Source organism: Oncorhynchus kisutch, linkage group LG21 (genome assembly GCF_002021735.2).
Source record: "Oncorhynchus kisutch isolate 150728-3 linkage group LG21, Okis_V2, whole genome shotgun sequence".
NCBI lineage: Eukaryota > Metazoa > Chordata > Actinopteri > Salmoniformes > Salmonidae > Oncorhynchus > Oncorhynchus kisutch.
In genome coordinates this window covers 5,358,104-5,378,528 of record NC_034194.2, presented here as the reverse complement: position 1 = coordinate 5,378,528, position 20,425 = coordinate 5,358,104, and the positions used below count along the sequence as shown (strand labels likewise).

The window sequence follows — 20,425 nt, the reverse complement described above, 5'->3', positions numbered from 1 at the left end:
TTAGGTAGTGATGTAGACAGTACTGTGGCACCTTTACTGGGTCATCTCTAGTTACCTCAGCCACAAAATCATCATTATGGCTAAACCCCGCCTATAAATAGCTACAATCTCTCTTATTAAACTCTTATTTTAATCGAAACTCTAACCTTAACCCCATATTTAACCACACTACGGACATTATGCCTAAACCTAAGATTAAATGAAGACAAAAAAACACATTTTTGATCATTCTTTGTGATGATATTTTGACTGTCTGGCTGTGGTAACTAGTGACAACCCTTTAACTGCTCTATCACGAACCACTGGGAACAGGTTGCCTGGGAAACGGCCGCATGGCAACAGGATCAGAGCCTGGGAGTTGTCTGCCGCTAGGTCTGCTCCCATTTTATCGCATTTCTTCACTAGATGGTGTGCAAGCCACTGGAGAGTAGGCTGCACTTGCTCGCGCACAGTAGGCTACGGCTCCAACAAAACAAACCTGGAAAACTACATTATACGACGCGCCATTTCTTTAGGCTTTTGAGGAGGAAAGTGTGGGAATAAAAGCTTTGCTTTAAGGTTTTCATGCGACTTGGATAATATACAATCCAGCTGTGATGGACATAATGATTGCGGTGCAGGATGTGTGTGTCTCCAGTCAATGGCTTACCGCTATAATTCTCAGTCTGTGCTGCTTTTTGCCTTCGTGCTTACCCGCTGGACAAACTGTGGACTATGCATCGATTGAAAGTGTGGTCACCCGACAAGGCGATACGGCTCTCCTGAGGTAGGAAAACAAGCAAAGCAGCTTCAATTTCCCTCTGTCTCTGCATTCACGGACGACAGAGTTTCAATATCTAACCAAATAGTGCTGTGACACCAAACAATAAGCAGCCTATAATTTGATACATTTCAGTTTTGCATTCAATGTTAGCAATTCTAAACTGGGTCACTCGCGCTACAAAAAACAATCCATTCTTAGCCCGTGTGTTTTTTTCATAGAATTAGAATCGTAGAATGGAGGAACCTAACTATGATGGGATCAGCCATTTTGGTCAGGGGTTGGCCAACCATTGTTTTCCAGTGCTGTTATGAGATATTGTGTAAAATAATGAATTTGAAGAATTTATCTGCACTGTATGCAGGGCCATACACAAACCTTTCTGGGGGCAGGTGCTCAAAATGAAAAAAGGGCACTCCCCCTTGAAAAAAAAAAAAATGGCTTTCATAATTCATATCTCGAAATTCATAACATACTAACTGCCTCTGTAGCAAACATTTGTAAATGTTTTAGTATAGCCCTATTTATTTCTGCAACACACTTATCACAAGTTGTAAGCAAGCTAGTTACAGTGCCTCAAGACATGATTGACTTCAGAAAAATAGGGTAGGCTATTGATGAAATAACATTTCATTGGTCACATACACATATTTTGCAGATGTTATCACAGGTGCAGTGAAAGTACACACAAATCCCCCAAAATGAAAAGAAATTGAGAAGTATCAGAACGATCAATGTCAGAGTCCGATATATATATATATATATATATATATATATATATATATATATATATATATATATATATATATATATATATATATATATATATATATATATATATATATATATATATCAGTATTGCTTCCGTCCCTCGCCCAACCTGGGTTTGAACCAAGGACCTTCTGCACACAAAAAAACATAGACAACAGTCACCCTTGAATCACAAAAGTTGTAGTCTTTGCAGAGCAAGGGAAACAACTACTTCAAGGTGTCGGAGCAAATGACGACACCAATTGAAACACTACTAGCGTGCACTGCTAACTAGCCATTTCAGACCGGTTACACTCACCCCCCTTTGAACTCCTTATCTGACCCACCCCCTCCCCTTTGAACTCCTTCTCCGCAATAATCAGTGATCAGGGTCACGGCACCAATGTAACTGTATTGCTTCCATCCCTCTCCTCGCCCCAACCTGGACTTGAACCAGGAACCCTCTGCACACATCGACAACAGTCACCCTCGAAACAACTACTTCAAGGTCTAAGACCAAGTGACATCACAGATTGAAACGCTACTAGTCCGCACCGCTAATTAGACATTTCTTACCGGTTATATATCTATCTATCTATCTATCCTGGTTGAGAGAATGCCATGGGTGTGCAAAGCTGTCATCAAGGCAAAGGGTGGCTACCTTGATTTCATATAGTGAAGACATCAAACTTATTCTTAAATATAGTAAAAATAAAGAAAAACCCTTGAACGAGTAGGTGTGTCCAAACTTGATTGGTACTGTGTGTGTGTGTGTATATAGACAGACAGTGTGGCCAGTATATAAATAGGATATGTGTGTACAGCAGTAGTTATCTAGGATTAGCCTTGACTAGAATACAGTATATACATATGAAATGGGTAAAACAGTATGTAAACATTAAAAAGTGACCAGTGATGCATGACTCTGTACATAGGGCTGCAGGGTAGAGTACCGGGTGGTAGTCAGCTAGTATCAGTGACTAAGTTCAGGGCAGGGTACTGGGCGGAGACCGGCTAGTAGTGACTATTTAACCGTCTGATGGGCTGGACATAGAAGCTGTTTTTCATTCTCGGTCCAAGCATTGACGCACCTGTACTGTCCTTTCTCCACATTCTATACTGAACAAAATTATAAATGCGACAATCAGTCAATTGAAATAAATTAATTTGTCTCTAATCTATGGATTTCACATGACTGGACATGGGGGTGCAGTCATGGATGGGTGGGCCTGGGAGGGCATAGGCCCATCCACTTGGGAGCCAGGCCCACCCACTGGGGAGCCAGTCCCAGCCAATCAGAATGAGTTTTTCCCCACAAAAGGGCATTATTACAGACAGAAATACTCCTCAGTTTCATCAGCTGCCCGGATGGCTGGTCTCAGACGATCCCACAGGCCGAGAAACGTCCCTTTTTCACAAACCTGTCTTTCCAAAATATTTGTGAAAATCCAAGTAACTTCACAGATCTTCATTGTAAAGGGTTTAAACACTGTTTCCCATGCTTGTTCAGTGAACCATAAACAATTCATGAATATGCACCTGTGGAACGGTCGTTAAGACACTAACAGCTCACAGACAGTAGGCAATTAAGGTCACAGTTATGAAAACGTAGGACACTAAGAGGCCTTTCTACTGAAAAACACCAAAAGAAAGATGCCCAGGGTCCCTGCTCATCTGCGTGAACGTGCCTTAGCCATGCTGCAAGGAGGCATGAGGACTGTAGATGTGGCCTGGGCAATAAATTGCCATGTCCGCCTAAGACAGTGCTACAGGAAGGACAGCTGGTCATCCTTGCAGTGGCAGACCAGGTGTAACAACACCTGCACAGGATCGGTGCATCCGAACATCACACCTGTGGGACAGGTACAGGATGGCAACAACTGCCCGAGTTACACCAGGAACGCACAATCCCTCCATCAGTGCTCAGACTTTCCGCAATAGGCTGAGAGAGACTGGACTGAGGGCTTGTAGGCCTGTTGTAAGGTAGGTTCTCACCAGACATCACCGGCAACAACGTCGCCTATGGGCACAAACCCATCGTCGCTGGACAAGACAGGACTGGCAAAAAGTGCTCTTCACTGATGAGTCGCGGTCTTGTCTCACCAGGGGTGATGGTCGGATTTGCGTTTATTGTCGAAGGAATGAACGTTACACCAAGGCCTGTACTCTGGAGCAGGATCGATTTGGAGGTGGAGGGTCCGTCATGGTTTGGGGGGGTGTGTCACAGCATCATCGGCTGAGCTTGTTGTCATTGCAGGGAATCTCAATGCTGTATGTTACAGGGAATATATTCTCCTCCCTCATGTGGTACCCTTCCTGCAGGCTCATCCTGACATGACCCTCCAGCACGACAATGCCACCAGCCATGCTGCTCGTTCTGTGCGTGATTTCCTGCAAGACAGGAATGTTAGTCTTCTGCCATGGCCAGCGAAGAGCCCGGATCTCAATCTCATTGAGCATGTCTGGGACCCCCCCCCCCTCCCAGAAATGTCCAGGAACTTGCAGGTGCCTTGGTGGAAGAGTAGGGTAACATCTCACAGCAAGAACTGGCAAATCTGGTGCAGTTCATGAGGTGGAGATGCACTGCAGTACTTAATGCAGCTGGTGGCCACACCAGATACTGAATGTTACTTTTGATTTTAAACCCCTCCCCCCTTTGTTCAGGGACACATGATTCAATTTCTGTTAGTCACATATCTGTGGAATTTGTTCAGTTTATGTCTGTTGTTGAATCTTATGTTTATACCAATATTTGCACATGTAAAGTTTGCTGAAAATGAATGCAGTTGACAGTGGATGTTACTTTTTTTAGATGTGGATGTCCTGGCTGGCGTGGTTACATGTGGTTTGCGGTTGTGAGGCTGGTTGGATGTACTGCCAAATTTTCTAAAATTACGTTGGAGGTGGCATATTTGGGGCATTATGTTTTGTGACAAAACTGCACATTTTAGAGTGGCCGTTTGTTTCCCCAGCACAAGGTGCATCTGTGTAATGATCATGCTGTTTAATCAGCTTCTTGATATGCCACACCTGTCAGGTGGATGAATTTTCTTGGCAAAGGAGGAATGCTCACTAACAAGGATGTAAACTAATTTCTGCTTCAAATTTGAGAGAAATAAGCCTTTTGTTTGTATGGAACATTTCGGGGATATTTTATTTTGGTTGATGAAACGTGGGACCAAAGCTTTACATGTTGCGTTTTTATATATATTTTTCAGTATAATTCACCAGGCAGGCCAAAACTCTGTCCCACCAAAAGATGCTGAAATTTCAGGCGGTCTTTTCGAACAGCTCTTATACTGAAAGTATATTATCATCATTTTCACAATTCCACAAAAGAAAAACATTTTTAACAGTACTGGGCCTTTAAAGAGAAGATGCGGACGTGAATACGAAGGACTATTTAATTTAAGTGATAAAACGTATGCATTTTGTTGTAGGTTTTATGTATTGAATTAAAAAAGCTAAATTCCATCTGGTTGTCTGGCTTGGCCTGTGAATAGCAGTGATGAGATATTGTTAGTTATTTTGTGATTTAATAGTTGATGGCGCTCATCACAAAATTACCTTAGCAACAGAGATGATGGAGTGCACTATTCTTGCCCCATTCTCTGCTTGTCCGACGGCTGTCATGTCAAACCGACTTACACCTCAGACGATCTCTCTAGAGAAGAGTCTAATTCCCTGGTGTCAATCTGGGTTGCTTGTGATCAGTGGCAGAAGCTGTGCCTGAATCCCAATGATTCATTGGGCTAGAGATTATCCCTGTGGTATGAATCAGCTCAACAAACAAGTTTACCACTCCACAACCACCGGGTCATTGACTCTGTGCAGCTCTGACAGACTGGAAATGGATATGGGGACCATTTTGAAGGTCCTTGGCGGTGTTTTTGAAATGAATTAAGAGGTCATTTCACGATGCCAATTATAGGCAAAATAACCTATTTCTGATTTGAAACTCAATGCATTTTCTGTGTGTATGCAGTCGGTGTGGCGTTATCATTTCACTCTGTTCAACTCTGTTAAACTAATGGATACTGAAAAGCTCTTAAGCTGCTCTACTTGCCTCTCTGCCTTGCATCTAATTGCAGCTTATCGTTATCACCAGGATGACTGGATGTGTTGATATTTGCACTGCGATAAGGGGTATTCAGGAAACTGACTGTTTTTCAAAATCCGAATGAAGCTCGGATTGGACTTTTCCAGTACACTGGGGCCTTTGTTTTCAGGAAGGTTTCAAACAACCATGTAGCTAGAGACTGCAACCATAAAACTGTCCGAGGTCGCTGACCCTCTTTTTCCAGACCTTAGACTATTATAAGGCAATTTCTTCCATTCTCCTGAAGCTGATTACAGGAAGAAAATGGTGAGCATTCTCAAATGGTGACAAACCCAGAAGCATACAATTAGTCATTGCCTCTGTATTATAGAAGAGCTCCCAAGAGGAATGTTCACTCTGTCATGTGTTCATTATTTCTCCCTCTTCTTCAATTCTTAATGCTGCATTACTGTGGCCTTCTGTGTTCCCCCTGCCTCCCTGATTTATGTTGGACAATGGGTCCATATCAATTAAATGGCTAGGGCTCTTGGAACAAAAGGAATTGTCCGCATGTGCATCATCTTCCTTTTAAAGGCCCAGTGCAGTCAAAACTTGACTTTCCTAGGTGTTATATATTTTTCTACACTATGAGGTTGGAATAATATTGTGAAAATTATGATAATGCCCTTTAAGTGTAAGCTGTTTGAAAAGACCGCCTGGAATTTCAGTCTGTTTTGGTGGGATGGAGGTTTTGGTAAATTTAGTTAATAGAACAATAAGAAAGAGTACCAAACCTTTCTGCCTATAAACAGATAGTTTTCCCATTCCCAGACGGTCCTAGCAACATTATTGCTTGAGAAATGTCTGTCTAATAGCTAATAAGCTATTTTTGTTTATTTTTGACCATTTTAATTGATAACAGGGTACTTATTTGTTACCCAGAATTTGATATTGCGATTAAAATCGACTGCATTGGACCTTTAATCTTTTTTTAATGACCTAAAAACTCTTGCCATTTTCCTAATGGGGTCCTTTTCCGTCATTAACAAGGGGCCTTGTATTCTGAATCAGTTATTGTTGGTTTTATGCCATGCATGACTGCATAGTTTCATGTATCTGGTGCATTTTACATTCAAAGGGGTTTCTGAACCAGTGATTCCTCACGAAACCCAGTGATTCCTCACAAAACTCAGACAAAAAAAAACAATTTTGGGGAGTTTATTAGAATAGTCCTTTGGAGGAACAATTGCTGAGATATACAGTTGGAGTCATTAAAACTCTTTTTTTCCACCACTCCACAAATTTCTTGTTAACAAACTATAGTTTTGACAAGTCAGTTAGGACATCTACTTTGTGCATGACAAGTAATTTTTCCAACAATTGTTTACAGCCAGATTATTTCACTGTATCACAATTCCAGTGGGTCAGAAGTTTTACATACACTAAGTTGACTGTGCCTTTAAACAGATTGGAAACTTCCAGAAAATGATGCCATGGCTTTAGAAGCTTCTGATAGGCTAGTTGACATCATTTGAGTCAATTGGAGGTGTACCTGTGGATGTAATTCAAGCCCTACCTTCAAACTCAGTGCCTCTTTGCTTGATATCATGGGAAGAAAAAAAATCAGCCAAGACCTCAGGATTTTTTTGTTGTAGACTTCCACAAGTCTGGTTCATCCTTGGGAGCAATTGCCAAATGCCTGACGGTACCACGTTCATCTGTACAAACAATTGTACGCACATATAAACACCATTGGACCAGGCAGCCGTCATAGCTCTCAGGAAGGAGACGCGTTCTGTCTCCTAGAGATTAATGTACTTTGGTGCGAAAAGTGCAAATCCAATCCCAGAACAACAGAAAGGGACTTTGTGAAGATGCTGGAGGAAACAGGTACAAAAGTATCTATATCCACAGTAAAACGAGTCCTATATCGACATAAGCAGCTCAATAAGGAAGAAGCCACTGCTCCAAAAACACCATTAAAAAAGCTAGACTATGGTTTGCAACTGCACACGGGGACAAAGATCGTACTTTTTGGAGAAATGTCCTCAGTTCTATTTTGTTTCATCAGACCAGTTTGGCCATAATAACCATCGTTATGTTTGGAGGAAAAAGGGGGAGGCTTGTAAGCCGAAAAACACCATCCCAACCATGAAGCACGGGGGTGGCAGCATCATGTTGCTTTGCTGCAGGAGGGACTGGTGCACTTCACAAAATAGATGGCACCATGAGGGAGGACAATTATATGGATATATTGAAGCAACATCTCAAGACATCAGTCAGGAAGTTAAAGCTTGGTCGCAAATGGGTCTTCCAAATGGACAATAACCCCCAAGCATACTTCCAAAGTTGTGGCAAAATGGCTTAAGGACAACAAAGTCAAGGTATTGGAGAGGCCATCACAAAGCCATGACCTCAATCCTATAGAACATTTGTGGGTAGAACTGAAAGAAATTCCGACAACTATCGTATTTGACTTATCTAAATGCATAATTGAGAAATAATTAATCAAAGTTGGCGTATTTATAAAATGTTGGCCTTACGCAGGTGTCCTTTTAAGACTCCATAATGTTTAATCTGTACATGCTACAAGGAAAACATTTCATATGAAGCTTTACCACTTGCTCTGTAATATATTGTTCAACATAATATACTCTAAGGGCATATCAAAGTTCCAGAGTGGGACCTCAGCCAATTTTAAGTCATGGCCTATTTTATAAATAGAAAATGGCAAAGTAGGCAATGTAACCAATCACAGCCCTCCTTTTAGTTGTACTGGCACATCCTGCAAATCACCATAAGAGGTGATCATGTCGAATAAATTGTTACATTCACTCTGTTGGTAATGCTTACAAACTGGATAATGACTCAACGTAGCAGAGATCCCACTCTGGGACTTTGATATGCACGTAGAGTATATTTTGTTCCACAATAAAAAATTAACAATTCCAAATCAAAAAAAATAATTGTTTCAATATTCATGTTTTATATTTATCTATATTCATAAATTAACGTAAACAAATGTTTATATTGAAATCAACATACTACTCATATTACAAAGCAAGCAGTGAAGCTTCATAAGACACCAATGTTTGCTTTGTAGCACGTACAGATGAGCCACTATGGAGTCTTAAAGGAGGCCTGGGTAAGGCCAAAATGTCATACATATGCCAACATTGATAAATTATTTCCCAGTTACGCTTTTTCATAGTTATGCCAAATATAGGTCTCCATGGCAGCCACTCGGCTGCCATGGAGAGTGCACCATCAATGGGATCATCACTTCCATGCACCCTCATCTTCTATATTATTTACTGGTGTGATGCCATTGAGATTGACGGATAAGCCTTAACTCTTCACATGAAATGTTCTGCATGGCTAAGTAAACTATAGCACGGGACAGCAGGGACAATTCTCTTGAAGGAAAAACTGGTAAGGTATTAAAGGAAATCCATTCCTCCAAGAAAGCGATTATAGGCCTAAACAAATGTAAACTGTGCTAAACTGTAGCCTGCTGCATAGGTATGCTTAGCCTATATCTTGAATATACATTTGTAAGAATTGACATTATGAATATGATATTGACATGGCACATTTATAGATGATAAAGCCTGTAAAATATTAGCCTATTCAGTCTAATGTAGTCAAAAGAGGGGTGTACCGTAAGTAGGCTATTCAGTGCAGTCATATAATAAATCTGAGGTTCAATTGAGGGGGTTCTTCCACCACGATTCGAAAGGGGGTTATAGTGGCAGTTGAATAGAAAACACTTTTTTCCCCCTTAAATCAAATGTATTTGTCACATACACATGGTTAGCAGGTGTTAATCCAAGTGTAGCGAAATGCTTGTGCTTCTAGTTCCAACAATGCAGTAATAACCAACGAGTAATCTAACCTAACAATTTCACAACGACTACAAGTGTAAAGGAATGAATATATACATATATACATATACATACATACATATATATAAATGAGTGATGGCCGAACGGCATAGGCAAGATGCAGTAGATGGTATAGAGTACAGTATATACATATGATATGAGTAATGTAGGGTAAGTAAACATTATATAATATAAAGTGGCTAGTGATAAATTGATTACATCAATTTTTCCATTATTAAAGTGGCTGGAGTTTAGTCAGTATGTTGGCAGCAGCCACTCAATGTTAGTGATGGCTGTTTTTCAGTCTCTCGGTCCCCGCTTTCGATGCACATGTACTGACCTCGCCTTCTGGATGATAGCGGGGTGAACAGGCAGTGGCTCGAGTGGTTGTTGTCCTTGATGATCTTTTTGGCCTTCCTGTGACATCGGGTGCTGTTGGTGTCCTGGAGGGCAGGTAGTTTGCACCTGGTGATGCGTTGTGCAGACCTCACTACCCTCTGGAGAGCCTTCCGTTTATGGGCGGAGCAGCTGCCGTACCATGCGGTGATACAGCCCGACGGGATGCTCTCGATTGTGCATCTGTAGAAGTTTGAGTGCTTTTGGTGACGAGACGAATTTCTTCAGCCTCTTGAGGTTGCTGCTGCGCCTTCTTCACCGTGCTGTCTGTGTGGGTGGACCATTTGATTTTGTCCGTGATGTGTACGCCGAGGAAAATAAAACTCTCCACCCTCTCCACTACTGTCCCGTCGATGTGGACAGGGGGGTGCTCCCTCTGCTGTTTCCTGAAGTCCACGATCATTTCCTTTGTTTTGTTGACATTGAGTGTGAGGTTATTTTCCTGACACCACACTCCGAGGGCCCTCACCTCCTCCCTGTAGGCTGTCTCGTCATTGTTGGTAATCAAGCATACCACTGTAGTGTCGTCTGCAAACTTGATGATTGAATTGGAGGCATGCATGGCCACGCAGTCGTGGGTGAACAGGGAGTACAGGAGAGGGCTGAGATTGCACTCTTGTGGGGACCCAGTGTTGAAGATCAGCGCGGTGGAGATGTTGTTACCTACCCTCACCACCTGGGGGCGGCCGGTCAGGAAGTCCAGGACCCATTTGCACAGGGCGGGGTCAAAGACCCAGGGTCTCGAGCTTAATGATGAATTTGGAGGGTACTATGGTGTTAAATGCTGAGCTGTAAGCGATATTCTCCTGGCTGTGCCCAGGGTCCTTCTCCGTCTTCCTCCCATGTCCAGTCCTCCTTCCTTGAGAGGGGGACCAAAATGCAGCGTGGTTATAATTCATGGTTCTTTAATAATGAAACTATACATGAATAAACTACAAAACAAGAAATGTGGCAAAACCGAGACAGCCCTATCTGGGGCAACAAACACAGGAAATAACCACCCACAAAATCCAACACAAAACAGGCTACCTAAATATGGTCCCCAATCAGAGACAATGACTAACACCTGCCTCTGATTGAGAACCATATCAGGCCCAAACACAGAAACAGACAAACTAGACATCCAACATAGAATGCCCACTCAGATCACACCCTGACCAAACAAAACATAGAAACATACAAAGCAAACTATGGTCAGGGTGTGACAATTCCAAATTAGCTCCATAATATTGACAGAAACATGGCAAATGTTGTTTATAATCAATCCTCAAGTTGTTTTTCAAATATCTATTCGATAATATATCCTTCGGGACAATTCGTTTTTCAGTAGGACCGATTGGAGTAATGGCTACCTCTGTATTTTACGCGAGAATCTCTCTGGGGGCATCAGGTGACCACTTGCGCAATGTAGCCGCCTACGGCTATTATTCAGCATAAATGCGTAAAACTACGTCACAATGCTGTAGACACCTTGGGGAATACGTAGAAAGCGTAATCTGGTTGATAGCCCATTCACAGCTCAATAGGGACTCATTGGAACGCAGCGCTTTCAAAACATGGGGCACTTCCAGATTGGATTTTTCTCAGGCTTTCGCCTGCAACATCAGTTCTGTTATACTCACAGACAATATCTTTACAGTTTTGGAAACTTTTTAGTGTTTTCTATCCTAAGCTGTCAATTATATGCATATTCTAGCATCTTGTCCTGACAAAATATCCCATTTACTATGGGAAATTTTTTTTGGCCAAAAATGAAAATACTGTCCCCAAGTCACAACAGGTTCCAACCTGGCCGTCAGAATGTGTTCTTAACTGACTTGCCTCGTTAAATAACGTAAAAAAAAAAAAAAACATTTAAAAATACAGATTTCCGATTATGAAAACTTGAAATCGGCCCAAATGAATCGGCCATTCCGATTAATCGATCGACCTCTAATACAGAGTAAAGTTGATAATTTCATAACAAGGAAGCTTAATCTTCAAAAATTACAAGTTAATTAGTGGATGATGGTGGTTTCAGAACCAAAGTGGGGGGAACAAAAAACAGGCTACACCCCCCCCCCCCCCCCCAATCTGATAGTGGTAGATGCCTAGTCTCCTTTATGGCTCAGATCAGGTGCCTGCATAGTACACACCATAGACATACATCAGGTGCATACCAGTGTTGGGGAGTAGTGAACTACATGTAGTTTAACTATTAATTTACCAACATTTTGCATTACATCTTGGTCGTAGTTAAACTAAATTCAAATCTTGGTAGTGTTTTCAGTAGTTAATTACTTTTTTGCCATGTAGCTAACTACTGGAACTACACACTACTTTGTTTGCTAAAATAAAATATGCAATAATTTCCTTTTTTTTCAGCATCAGACCTGCCTTATTCTTACTTGAACGATAATTTTTGTGTTTATTAGGCTAAGTTACACATTCTGTTAAGATCTGAATCCAGAGTGATCTGTTCAGCTCAGACAGATCAAATTCAGAGGCCCAGTTCATGCGCTCCATCAGCAGCAGATTTAAATGTATGTTTATGCAACATATGTTGGTGCATTAAATCATGTTGCATCGAACTAAATCGCATCGATTTGTTCTCTAATCAAACTGAATCGCACCGAATCATCTCAAACTAAACGTATCTCTCCTATATTGTATCTTATTTCACAGCACTGTTTTCCAGGCATGTCCTATACCAGTCTCTATAGAGGTGTTTCAGTGACAAAGGTTCTTATGTATCGTTTTTCTGAAATCTGTTATTGTGGCTCGTGGAAAGATCTTGGCATTTGCCAATAGAGCTTATGCAAGGGCAGGCATCCAGCGTGAATGCCTGTGTTCCCAACACAGATGCAGGTAGGCCTAAGTGAAGAACAAATGAATATTCTGGCTATGTAGCCTCTTCAGTTTGCAACTTCTTAATCAGTAAAAATATATTCAGATGCATGTAGGGAATTTTATAGTTTATATGGTGTAGCCTGAGACTCTCAAAGTAAAAAAATAGCTGTTTGTGTTTCTGCTTAAAAGCATATTTTGAAGCCCTTCAAATTTTGATCAGAGGGCATTTCAGGTGCCTGTGTGGCTCTCCTATGGAAGAACCTGTGTTTAGGCTAGGTTGCGATGCTCTCTGGTCTGAACATGTCTACCACCTGCCACATGTATCTGAATCCTCAGACGTACATGGGGAGGCAGAGGTGTCATGCCCATAGGGGGCACATGCTCCCTCAATATTTTTTATTACTAAAAAAATGTATGTTTATTATTACTCTGAACAAAAATAGACAACATGCAATAATTTCAAAGATTTTACTGAGTTACGTTCATAAGGAAATCAGTCCATTTTAATTAATTCATCAGGCACTAATCTATGGATTTCAGAAAACCAGTCAGTATCTGGTGTGACCACAATTTACCTCAGGCAGCACGACACCTCCTTCACAGAGTTGATCAGGCTGTTGATTGTGGCCTGTGGAATGTTGTCCCACTCCTCTTCAATGGCTGTGTGAAGCTTGCTGGATTTTGGTGGGAACTGGAACACCCTCTCGTACATGTCGATGCAGAGCATCTCAAACATGCACAATGTGTGGCATGTCTGGTGAGTATGCAGGCCATGGAAGAACTGGTACATTTTCAGCTTCTAGGAATTGAGTATCTCTGTGCATTCAAATTGCCGTTGATAAAATACAATTGTGTTCATTGTCAGTAGCTTATGCCTGCCCATACCATAACCCCACCACCACCGTGGGCCACTCTGTTCACAATGATGACATCAGCAAACCACATGACGCCATCTGCCCGGTACAGCTGAAACCAGGATTCATTTGTGAAGAGCACACTTCTCCAGTGTGCCAATAGCCATCGAAGGTGAGCATTTGCCCACTGAAGTCCGTTATGACTCCGAACTGCAGTCAGGTCCAGACGTTTCTGACAGTTTTGCAGAAATTATTGGGTTGCGCAAACCCACAGTTCAATCAGCTGTCCTGGTGGCTGGTCTCGATTCTGTTGGTGAAGAAAGCAGATGTGGAGGTCCTGTGCTGGCGTGGTTACACATGGTCTGCCGTTGTGAGGTCGGTTGGACGCAGTGGCATGGCATCTATTCATGGATGCCAAGGGAAGTCAGGCTTCCCCAAGAATTTAACAAGAAAAAGATACCAAATAATTTGTCTTTCGTCTCTCTGTGTTAAAAAACATTTCTTTCAATTCGCAAAAGGCTGAATGTTTCTCTCCAGAAAAAGCATCTGAGCGAGCGAAACAGCGGGTCTCTGTCTCTGTATGTGTAACCCATCTATCTGATGCTGTCTGGTCATAAAGAGTATGACTTTGTTGCCTCCCGTAGATTTGAATGCAAGGGAAGCCAGCGAGCATTTGGCCTTAGCCTCTCAGCTGTGAATGGTCCTGGCGCACCAAAAAAAGTGTCAAGGGAAGCCAGTTTGGATTTGGCTTCACACCAATCACAGCAGAAGTCAAACGTCATTGACAGAGAAAAAAAACTTGAATTGTTGCATCTGGGACTATCATCGTGCTCTGGTGGCTGGCTAGCTAGCTAGCTAAAATCATCCCTTTCCTAAATTACCCATTGGTGGAGATAGGGATTTGGAATTGTGATTTTACTTTTCTAGGACAGGCGAGCGGAACCCCTCGACAACATAATATTTTTCAGAAATATGTAACTTTCAAACGTTAACAAGTACAATACAGCAAATGAAAGAAACTTCTTGTTAATCTACCCATTGTGTCCGATAAAAAAAATTATGCTTTACAGCGAAAGCGCAACATATGATTATGTTAGATCACCGCCAAGTAAAAAAAAAAAAGCAATTTTTCCAGCCAAAGATAGGAGTCACAAAAATCTGGAATATAGATATAATTAATCACTAACCTTTACATGTATGTTTTGTTCGATAATGTGCATATTTATATCCAGAAATCGCAGTTTCCATTGGCGCGTTACGTGCAGTAATGTTTTGATTCCAAAACATCCGAATACTCATAATAAACATTGATAAAAGATACTAGTGTTATTCATAGAATTAAAGATAGACTTCTCCTTAATGCAAACTCTGTGTCAGATTTTCAATAAAACTTCACGGAAAAAGCATAATCTGAGAACGGAGCTCAGAGCCCAATCCAGCCAGAGAAATATCCGCCAATTTGGAGTCAACAGAAGTTAGAAATAACACCATAAATATTCACTTACCTTTGATCTTCATCAAAAGTCACTCCCAGGAATCCCAGTTCGACAATAAATGACGGATTTGTTCCATAAAGTCCATCATTTATGTCCAAATAGGCACTTGTTGTTAGCATGTTCAGCCCAGTAATCAATCTTCATGAGGCGCGAGCACTTCGTCCAGACAAAACTCAAAGTTCATTACAGGTCGTAGAAACAAGTCAAACGATGTATGGAATCAATCTTTAGGATGTTTTTAACATAAAACATCAATAATGTTCCAACCGGAGAATTCCTATGTCTGAAGAAAAGCACTGGAACGAGAGCTAACTCTGTCGGGAGCGCGCGTCACGAGCCTGAGACACTCTGCCAGACCACTGACTCAAACAGGTCTCATGAGCCCCTCCTTTATAGCAGAAGCCTGAAACAAGTTTCTAAAGACGGTTGACATCTAGTGGAAGCTGTAGGAAGGGTTGGCCAAGCTTTGAAAAACTAAAATCCAACCAGGAAGTGGGACATCTGAGGTTTGTTTTCAGGTTTTCGCCTGCCATATGAGTTCTGTTATACTCACATCATTCAAACAGTTTTAGAAACTTCAGAGTGTTTTCTTTCCAATACTAATAATAATATGCATATATTAGCATCTGGGACAGAGTAGGAGGCAGTTCACTCTGGGCACGCTATTCATCCAAAAGTGAAAATGCTGCCCCCTATCCCAAAAAGGTTAATTCTCCGTACTGACCAATGATTATAACGGCAATTCTGATCTACCACTAATTCATACATTGTGCCCCTGGTCTGAGAGGATGGAAGTTCAACATGTAGCGAGATGTAATAGGCTAATGTTAACTAGCTGGCCCATGAAAGGAAGTTAGGCTAGATAGCAAGCATTATAGCCAGATAGCCTAGTACAACAAAACCTAAAAGCATGTACTGTATGACAGAGTCAAAGACCGTTTATGCAACATGAAAGAGGATGTCATTGGCGTTTATGTACAAATGAGGTTAGTCAACATGTTTTTTTTCTACTTGCATGCACACACATATGCACATACAGACACAGAAATCAGTACCATGGACAAGTACAGCATATTTAACTTACATTGATTGAACAAAATCGTTTTTGGTATCTTTTAGTTGTCAATGTATTAGACTAAGCATAGGTGACTAGATGATGTTGAAATTTTAAAGTGTAAATGGTGCTGGAATAGTGGAGGCAGCGCCTGTTTTCTTTGCAACTTAAGGTAACTCTCAGTGGTTCTAAATCAAGTTGTTTAGTAGTACAAAAATGTTGCAAACATAAACTTACTTTACAATGCTGTAGGTTCAGTGTTTCCCAACCCTGGTCCTCAAGTACCCCCAACAGTACACTGTTTCGTTGTAGCCCTTGACATACACACCTCATTCAACTCATTGAGGGCTTGATGATTAGTTGACAAGTTGAATCAGGTGTGCTTGTCCAGGGTTATAATAAAAGTGTGTACTGTTGGGGGTACTCTGGGACCAGGGTTGGGAAACACTGCTGTAGGGCAGGTACTGTTTGTTACATACAATATGTTTTGTGGACTTCACCGGACACCGCTCTCCAGTTTTGTGATGAAACAAAGGTGTGGTTGAATGTATTATGCCACTGTATCTTCTTATTGTCTCTGCCTTAAGCCTAAGTGTCAAGGCATAACAGGTTTTAGTGCAAACAACGCAATTATCACCACCGGTTGTAATATGGCTTTTTGTCCTGGCCTGGTTCCCCAGTGATTTTACCCACGTAGCGCTACTGGTTGGATGTACTGCCAAATTCTCTAAAATGACGTTGGTAGATTAATGAACATTAAAGTCTCTGGCAACAGCCCTGGTGGACATTCCTGTAGTCAGCATGTCAATTACACGCCCCCTCAATACTTGTGTCATCTGGGGCATTGTGTTGTGTGAAAAAAAATGCAGATTTTAGAATGGCCTTTTATCGTCCCCAGCACAAGGTGACCTGTGTAATGATCATGATCAATACATGCTTTTTAATCAGCTTCTTGATATGCCACACCTGTCAGGTGGATGGATTATCTTGGCAAAGGAGAAATGCTCACTAAAAGGGATGTAAAATTTGTGCAAAAAAATGTATTTGAGAGAAATAAGCTATTTGTGCATATGGAACATTTCTGGGATCTTTTATGTCAGCTCATGAAACATGGGACCAACACTTTACATGTTACAATTATATTTTTTGTTCAGTGTGTGTATATATAGTATGTGACTTGTTGAAGGAAACTTGGCGTATTTCGCACGTCACTGCAACACAGGAGAGGCATTTGACCGTAAACGTTTATTTTTTTAAATCAAAATGCGTATTCCATCCATAAATACCAATACAATTCATTTAAGAGCCTAGTTTGTTTAGCCAGTGAAAAAGCAATGACCCTTCCCGCTAGCCATGATTGGCTGAGATAATGGGTGGGCTGGACATGCTGGAGATGAGTTTGGATTGGTCTGCCAAGTAGAATGCTTCTGTCTGTAATGTGAGCTGTACTGTATGTGTTGATATATCTTTCAAAAAAGGTGTGGGAGAAAGGACTAACATTAGCCATCGAGAACTACAAAGGTTTTGCTACTTTTCTCAACAACATTGATGCCCTGAATTTAGCAGGCACTATCGACAGATGGAAAAAGTGTTGGACCAGTTTCTGCATATGCCACGGTCAGTGTGTACCGGAGTGACTTGACACAACGCTGGCCAAACAACATGTAGCTACAAATAAAACAGGGTTGAATGGTTCCAGTCTGCTGTGATGTATTCATGCATGTATATGGGTAAGAGTCTAAGTAGGTTTCTAATTTTGTCAAAGTCGTTTTCATTGCAAGTTAAAGTGTACTGTTCGCTAGCTAGCGAACAGTAGCTTGCTGGCTGGCCAGCTAACGTTACTTGTATGATCTGTGTAGTAATATTAGAAATCCAGTTGCATTGCTAGTTATAGCCTAATATTAGATAACTACAATTGAACCTAGTTTGTTAGCTTTAGCTACCTGCAGATTCATACTACAGCTATGACAATGTTTATATTGGTAGTAGCTAGTATGTGTTGGGATTATGCTGGGTCATTGTTTAGCTAGCTAGCTATCTATAGTTTTTCATGAGCATGTGTACATGTCTAGACAATAGTGACCCATCCACTTAGCTAGATGTGGCTGGGGGGTGGTTATAGCATTTCCTTTACATGCCCCATCAATTTCGACAAGTGTGTCAGGTAAGCGTCATCTAATAATGATCAAATATTTTTAGATGGACACTTTCTGTTTTTGATATTGCTCTAACCATTTCACTGTACTGTTTACACCTTCTGTATCTTGTGCATGTGACAAATACATTGTGTTTACCACATGGCCTCACGTGAATCCTTAAAGAGATGGGTGGGGCTAAGGCGTAAGAGGGTGTGAATGATGCCATTTTCTCAAAAGTGATGTTAGTTTATCAATTTTCAAAGCAGAATTTCTTTCCCATTACTTTCCCATTGTAGTGAATGATATATCAATTTCTAGCTCTGAGTCTCAACTTTTATCCAATGTAAAAAAACAACACAAATTTGATACATAAGACTGAATCAAGGCAGACGATCACATATATTATTTATTTCAGATGTTAAAATAATTACTAAATGTCCTTTTTAAACCCATGTTTTATAATTATTTATACAAATATTGCTCTTTTCTCAGTAGTAAGTGATTTCTTCCAAGGTGCACCACGGAGCAAAGATATGCTAGGCTGGATGCTAGATACTTTAGTGCGTGCAGACAGTGGAGGGGGAGAGTGATTTTAGCTGCCAATGATAGGCTGGACTCGCAGGAGGTATGTTTGTAAATTAATTTGATCAAGTTATGTAGCCTATTGATTCCTTTTTGATGAATAAATACAAATGAAATGCTTTCTTGTTTCTCTATAATACTAGCCACATAGCAATTTTATTAAGTAGACTTTAGCTAACCAGCTAGATAGGTTCACAATCTCCCACACTCATGACTAGCTACCAAGCCTTTTCAGGCTATCAATCAAGTTAGAGTAGCTTGTCTAACTATCTTAGGTTGCTAGACTTTAGAAAATACAAAAATTGCTTTAAATCTTGGGTTATGCTACTATACCAGTGTGGCAGTAAAATCATTGTGCATCAATGTGCACCATTCATTAAAATTACAATTGGTTGGGTTTCCCAAATGCATTGTAGCACTAAGATTCCATTTTTAGTTTCAATGGAATTAAGATGATCTTAGTGCTATGATGCTTTTGGGAAACCCAACCAGGTTAAAGATGTGTGCTTCTGTAACCTATCCAGAAATATATACTATTTGCTTGTACATAAAATTAGGCATAATGATTTTGGCTCTAGATTGAAGGAAAAACTGTTTCAGGTGTATGAAAAATGCAAAATTCTCTGGATTGAACCTCACATACTTTGTGCCCCCTCTAAAATAATGGGTGCATGATGCCCCTGTGGGAGGTGACCTGCTTTAGACTCGCATGACACATCAGGGGACACATCTAAAACTGTCGCTGCTGATTAAATGGCCATTTCCTCCAACATGCCATTTCTACTACGGGTTTAATGGGATCAATGTTGCTGTCAAAACAATATTGCTCTCCATTTCATAATCTTCATGTCCCAAATGCTTACTAAAACTGGGAAATACCTTGCAATAAGCATGCTTATTTTGACCTAGTTTTTTAGAGATTATTTCATGCAAGTATTATGGTTCATCACTCCCTCCATCTTTACAGTTGAAAGATTGCAATGACCAATGTAATATTCATAATATTTGCTATTTAGCGGATGCATTTATCTATACATTTATTAATGCTTGCATTTTACCTATGGGTGGTCACGCGAATCAAACCCAGTAACATGACATTACAAGCGCCATGCTCTACCAACTGAGCTACAAAGGACCACACTATGGTACATCAAATGATTTGTCTTGGCTTATATCTCCTGAGGTGCCGGCGTATAGCACTGTGTAATAATTCACTGTTGACTTTAGTGTTCACGATGAACAGTTAATTTATATCAACCATTTACAAATGATGAACAAGATGAAATATAGTATAGGCCTGTAAAATGTGAAGAAAAATGGCATCTGCTTAAGAGGATTTTCCAGCTAAGCTGAAATATACTTTACTGTAACAAGCCTACAGCTGCTCTCTGAATGCTCCAAATCAGCAAGCCTCAGCTTGCTAGTGTTATCTATTGTTACCCAAGGAAGGCTGGCTACAGTAAATTTATTCATTTCAATTCATTACACTGGCAACCATTTGCGTACGATAATCTTAACTATTGATGAACTTCAGTTAACAAGGCAGTGCAGTATGTCCTGAGTGGCTAAACATACGTGATGCTTGCTTTGTCACCTCACATACAAGTACATTTCCCCACCTCATTACAGGATCCAGAAGACTC

The 20,425-nt window shown here is 40.8% G+C and overlaps 1 protein-coding gene across 2 annotated transcripts in view; it reads left to right on the top strand.

The window, feature by feature from the left end:
- Positions 1 to 302: 302 nt before the first annotated feature.
- negr1 (neuronal growth regulator 1) overlaps positions 303 to 20,425 on the top strand; it is a 372,829-nt gene continuing 352,706 nt past the window's right edge. For both annotated transcript variants that reach the window (XM_020455166.2, XM_020455164.2), the window contains exon 1: positions 303 to 766. In XM_020455166.2, coding sequence (XP_020310755.1) covers positions 597 to 766 — 170 coding nt within the window. In that variant the 5' untranslated portion in view covers positions 303 to 596. The remainder of the gene's footprint in view (positions 767 to 20,425) is intronic.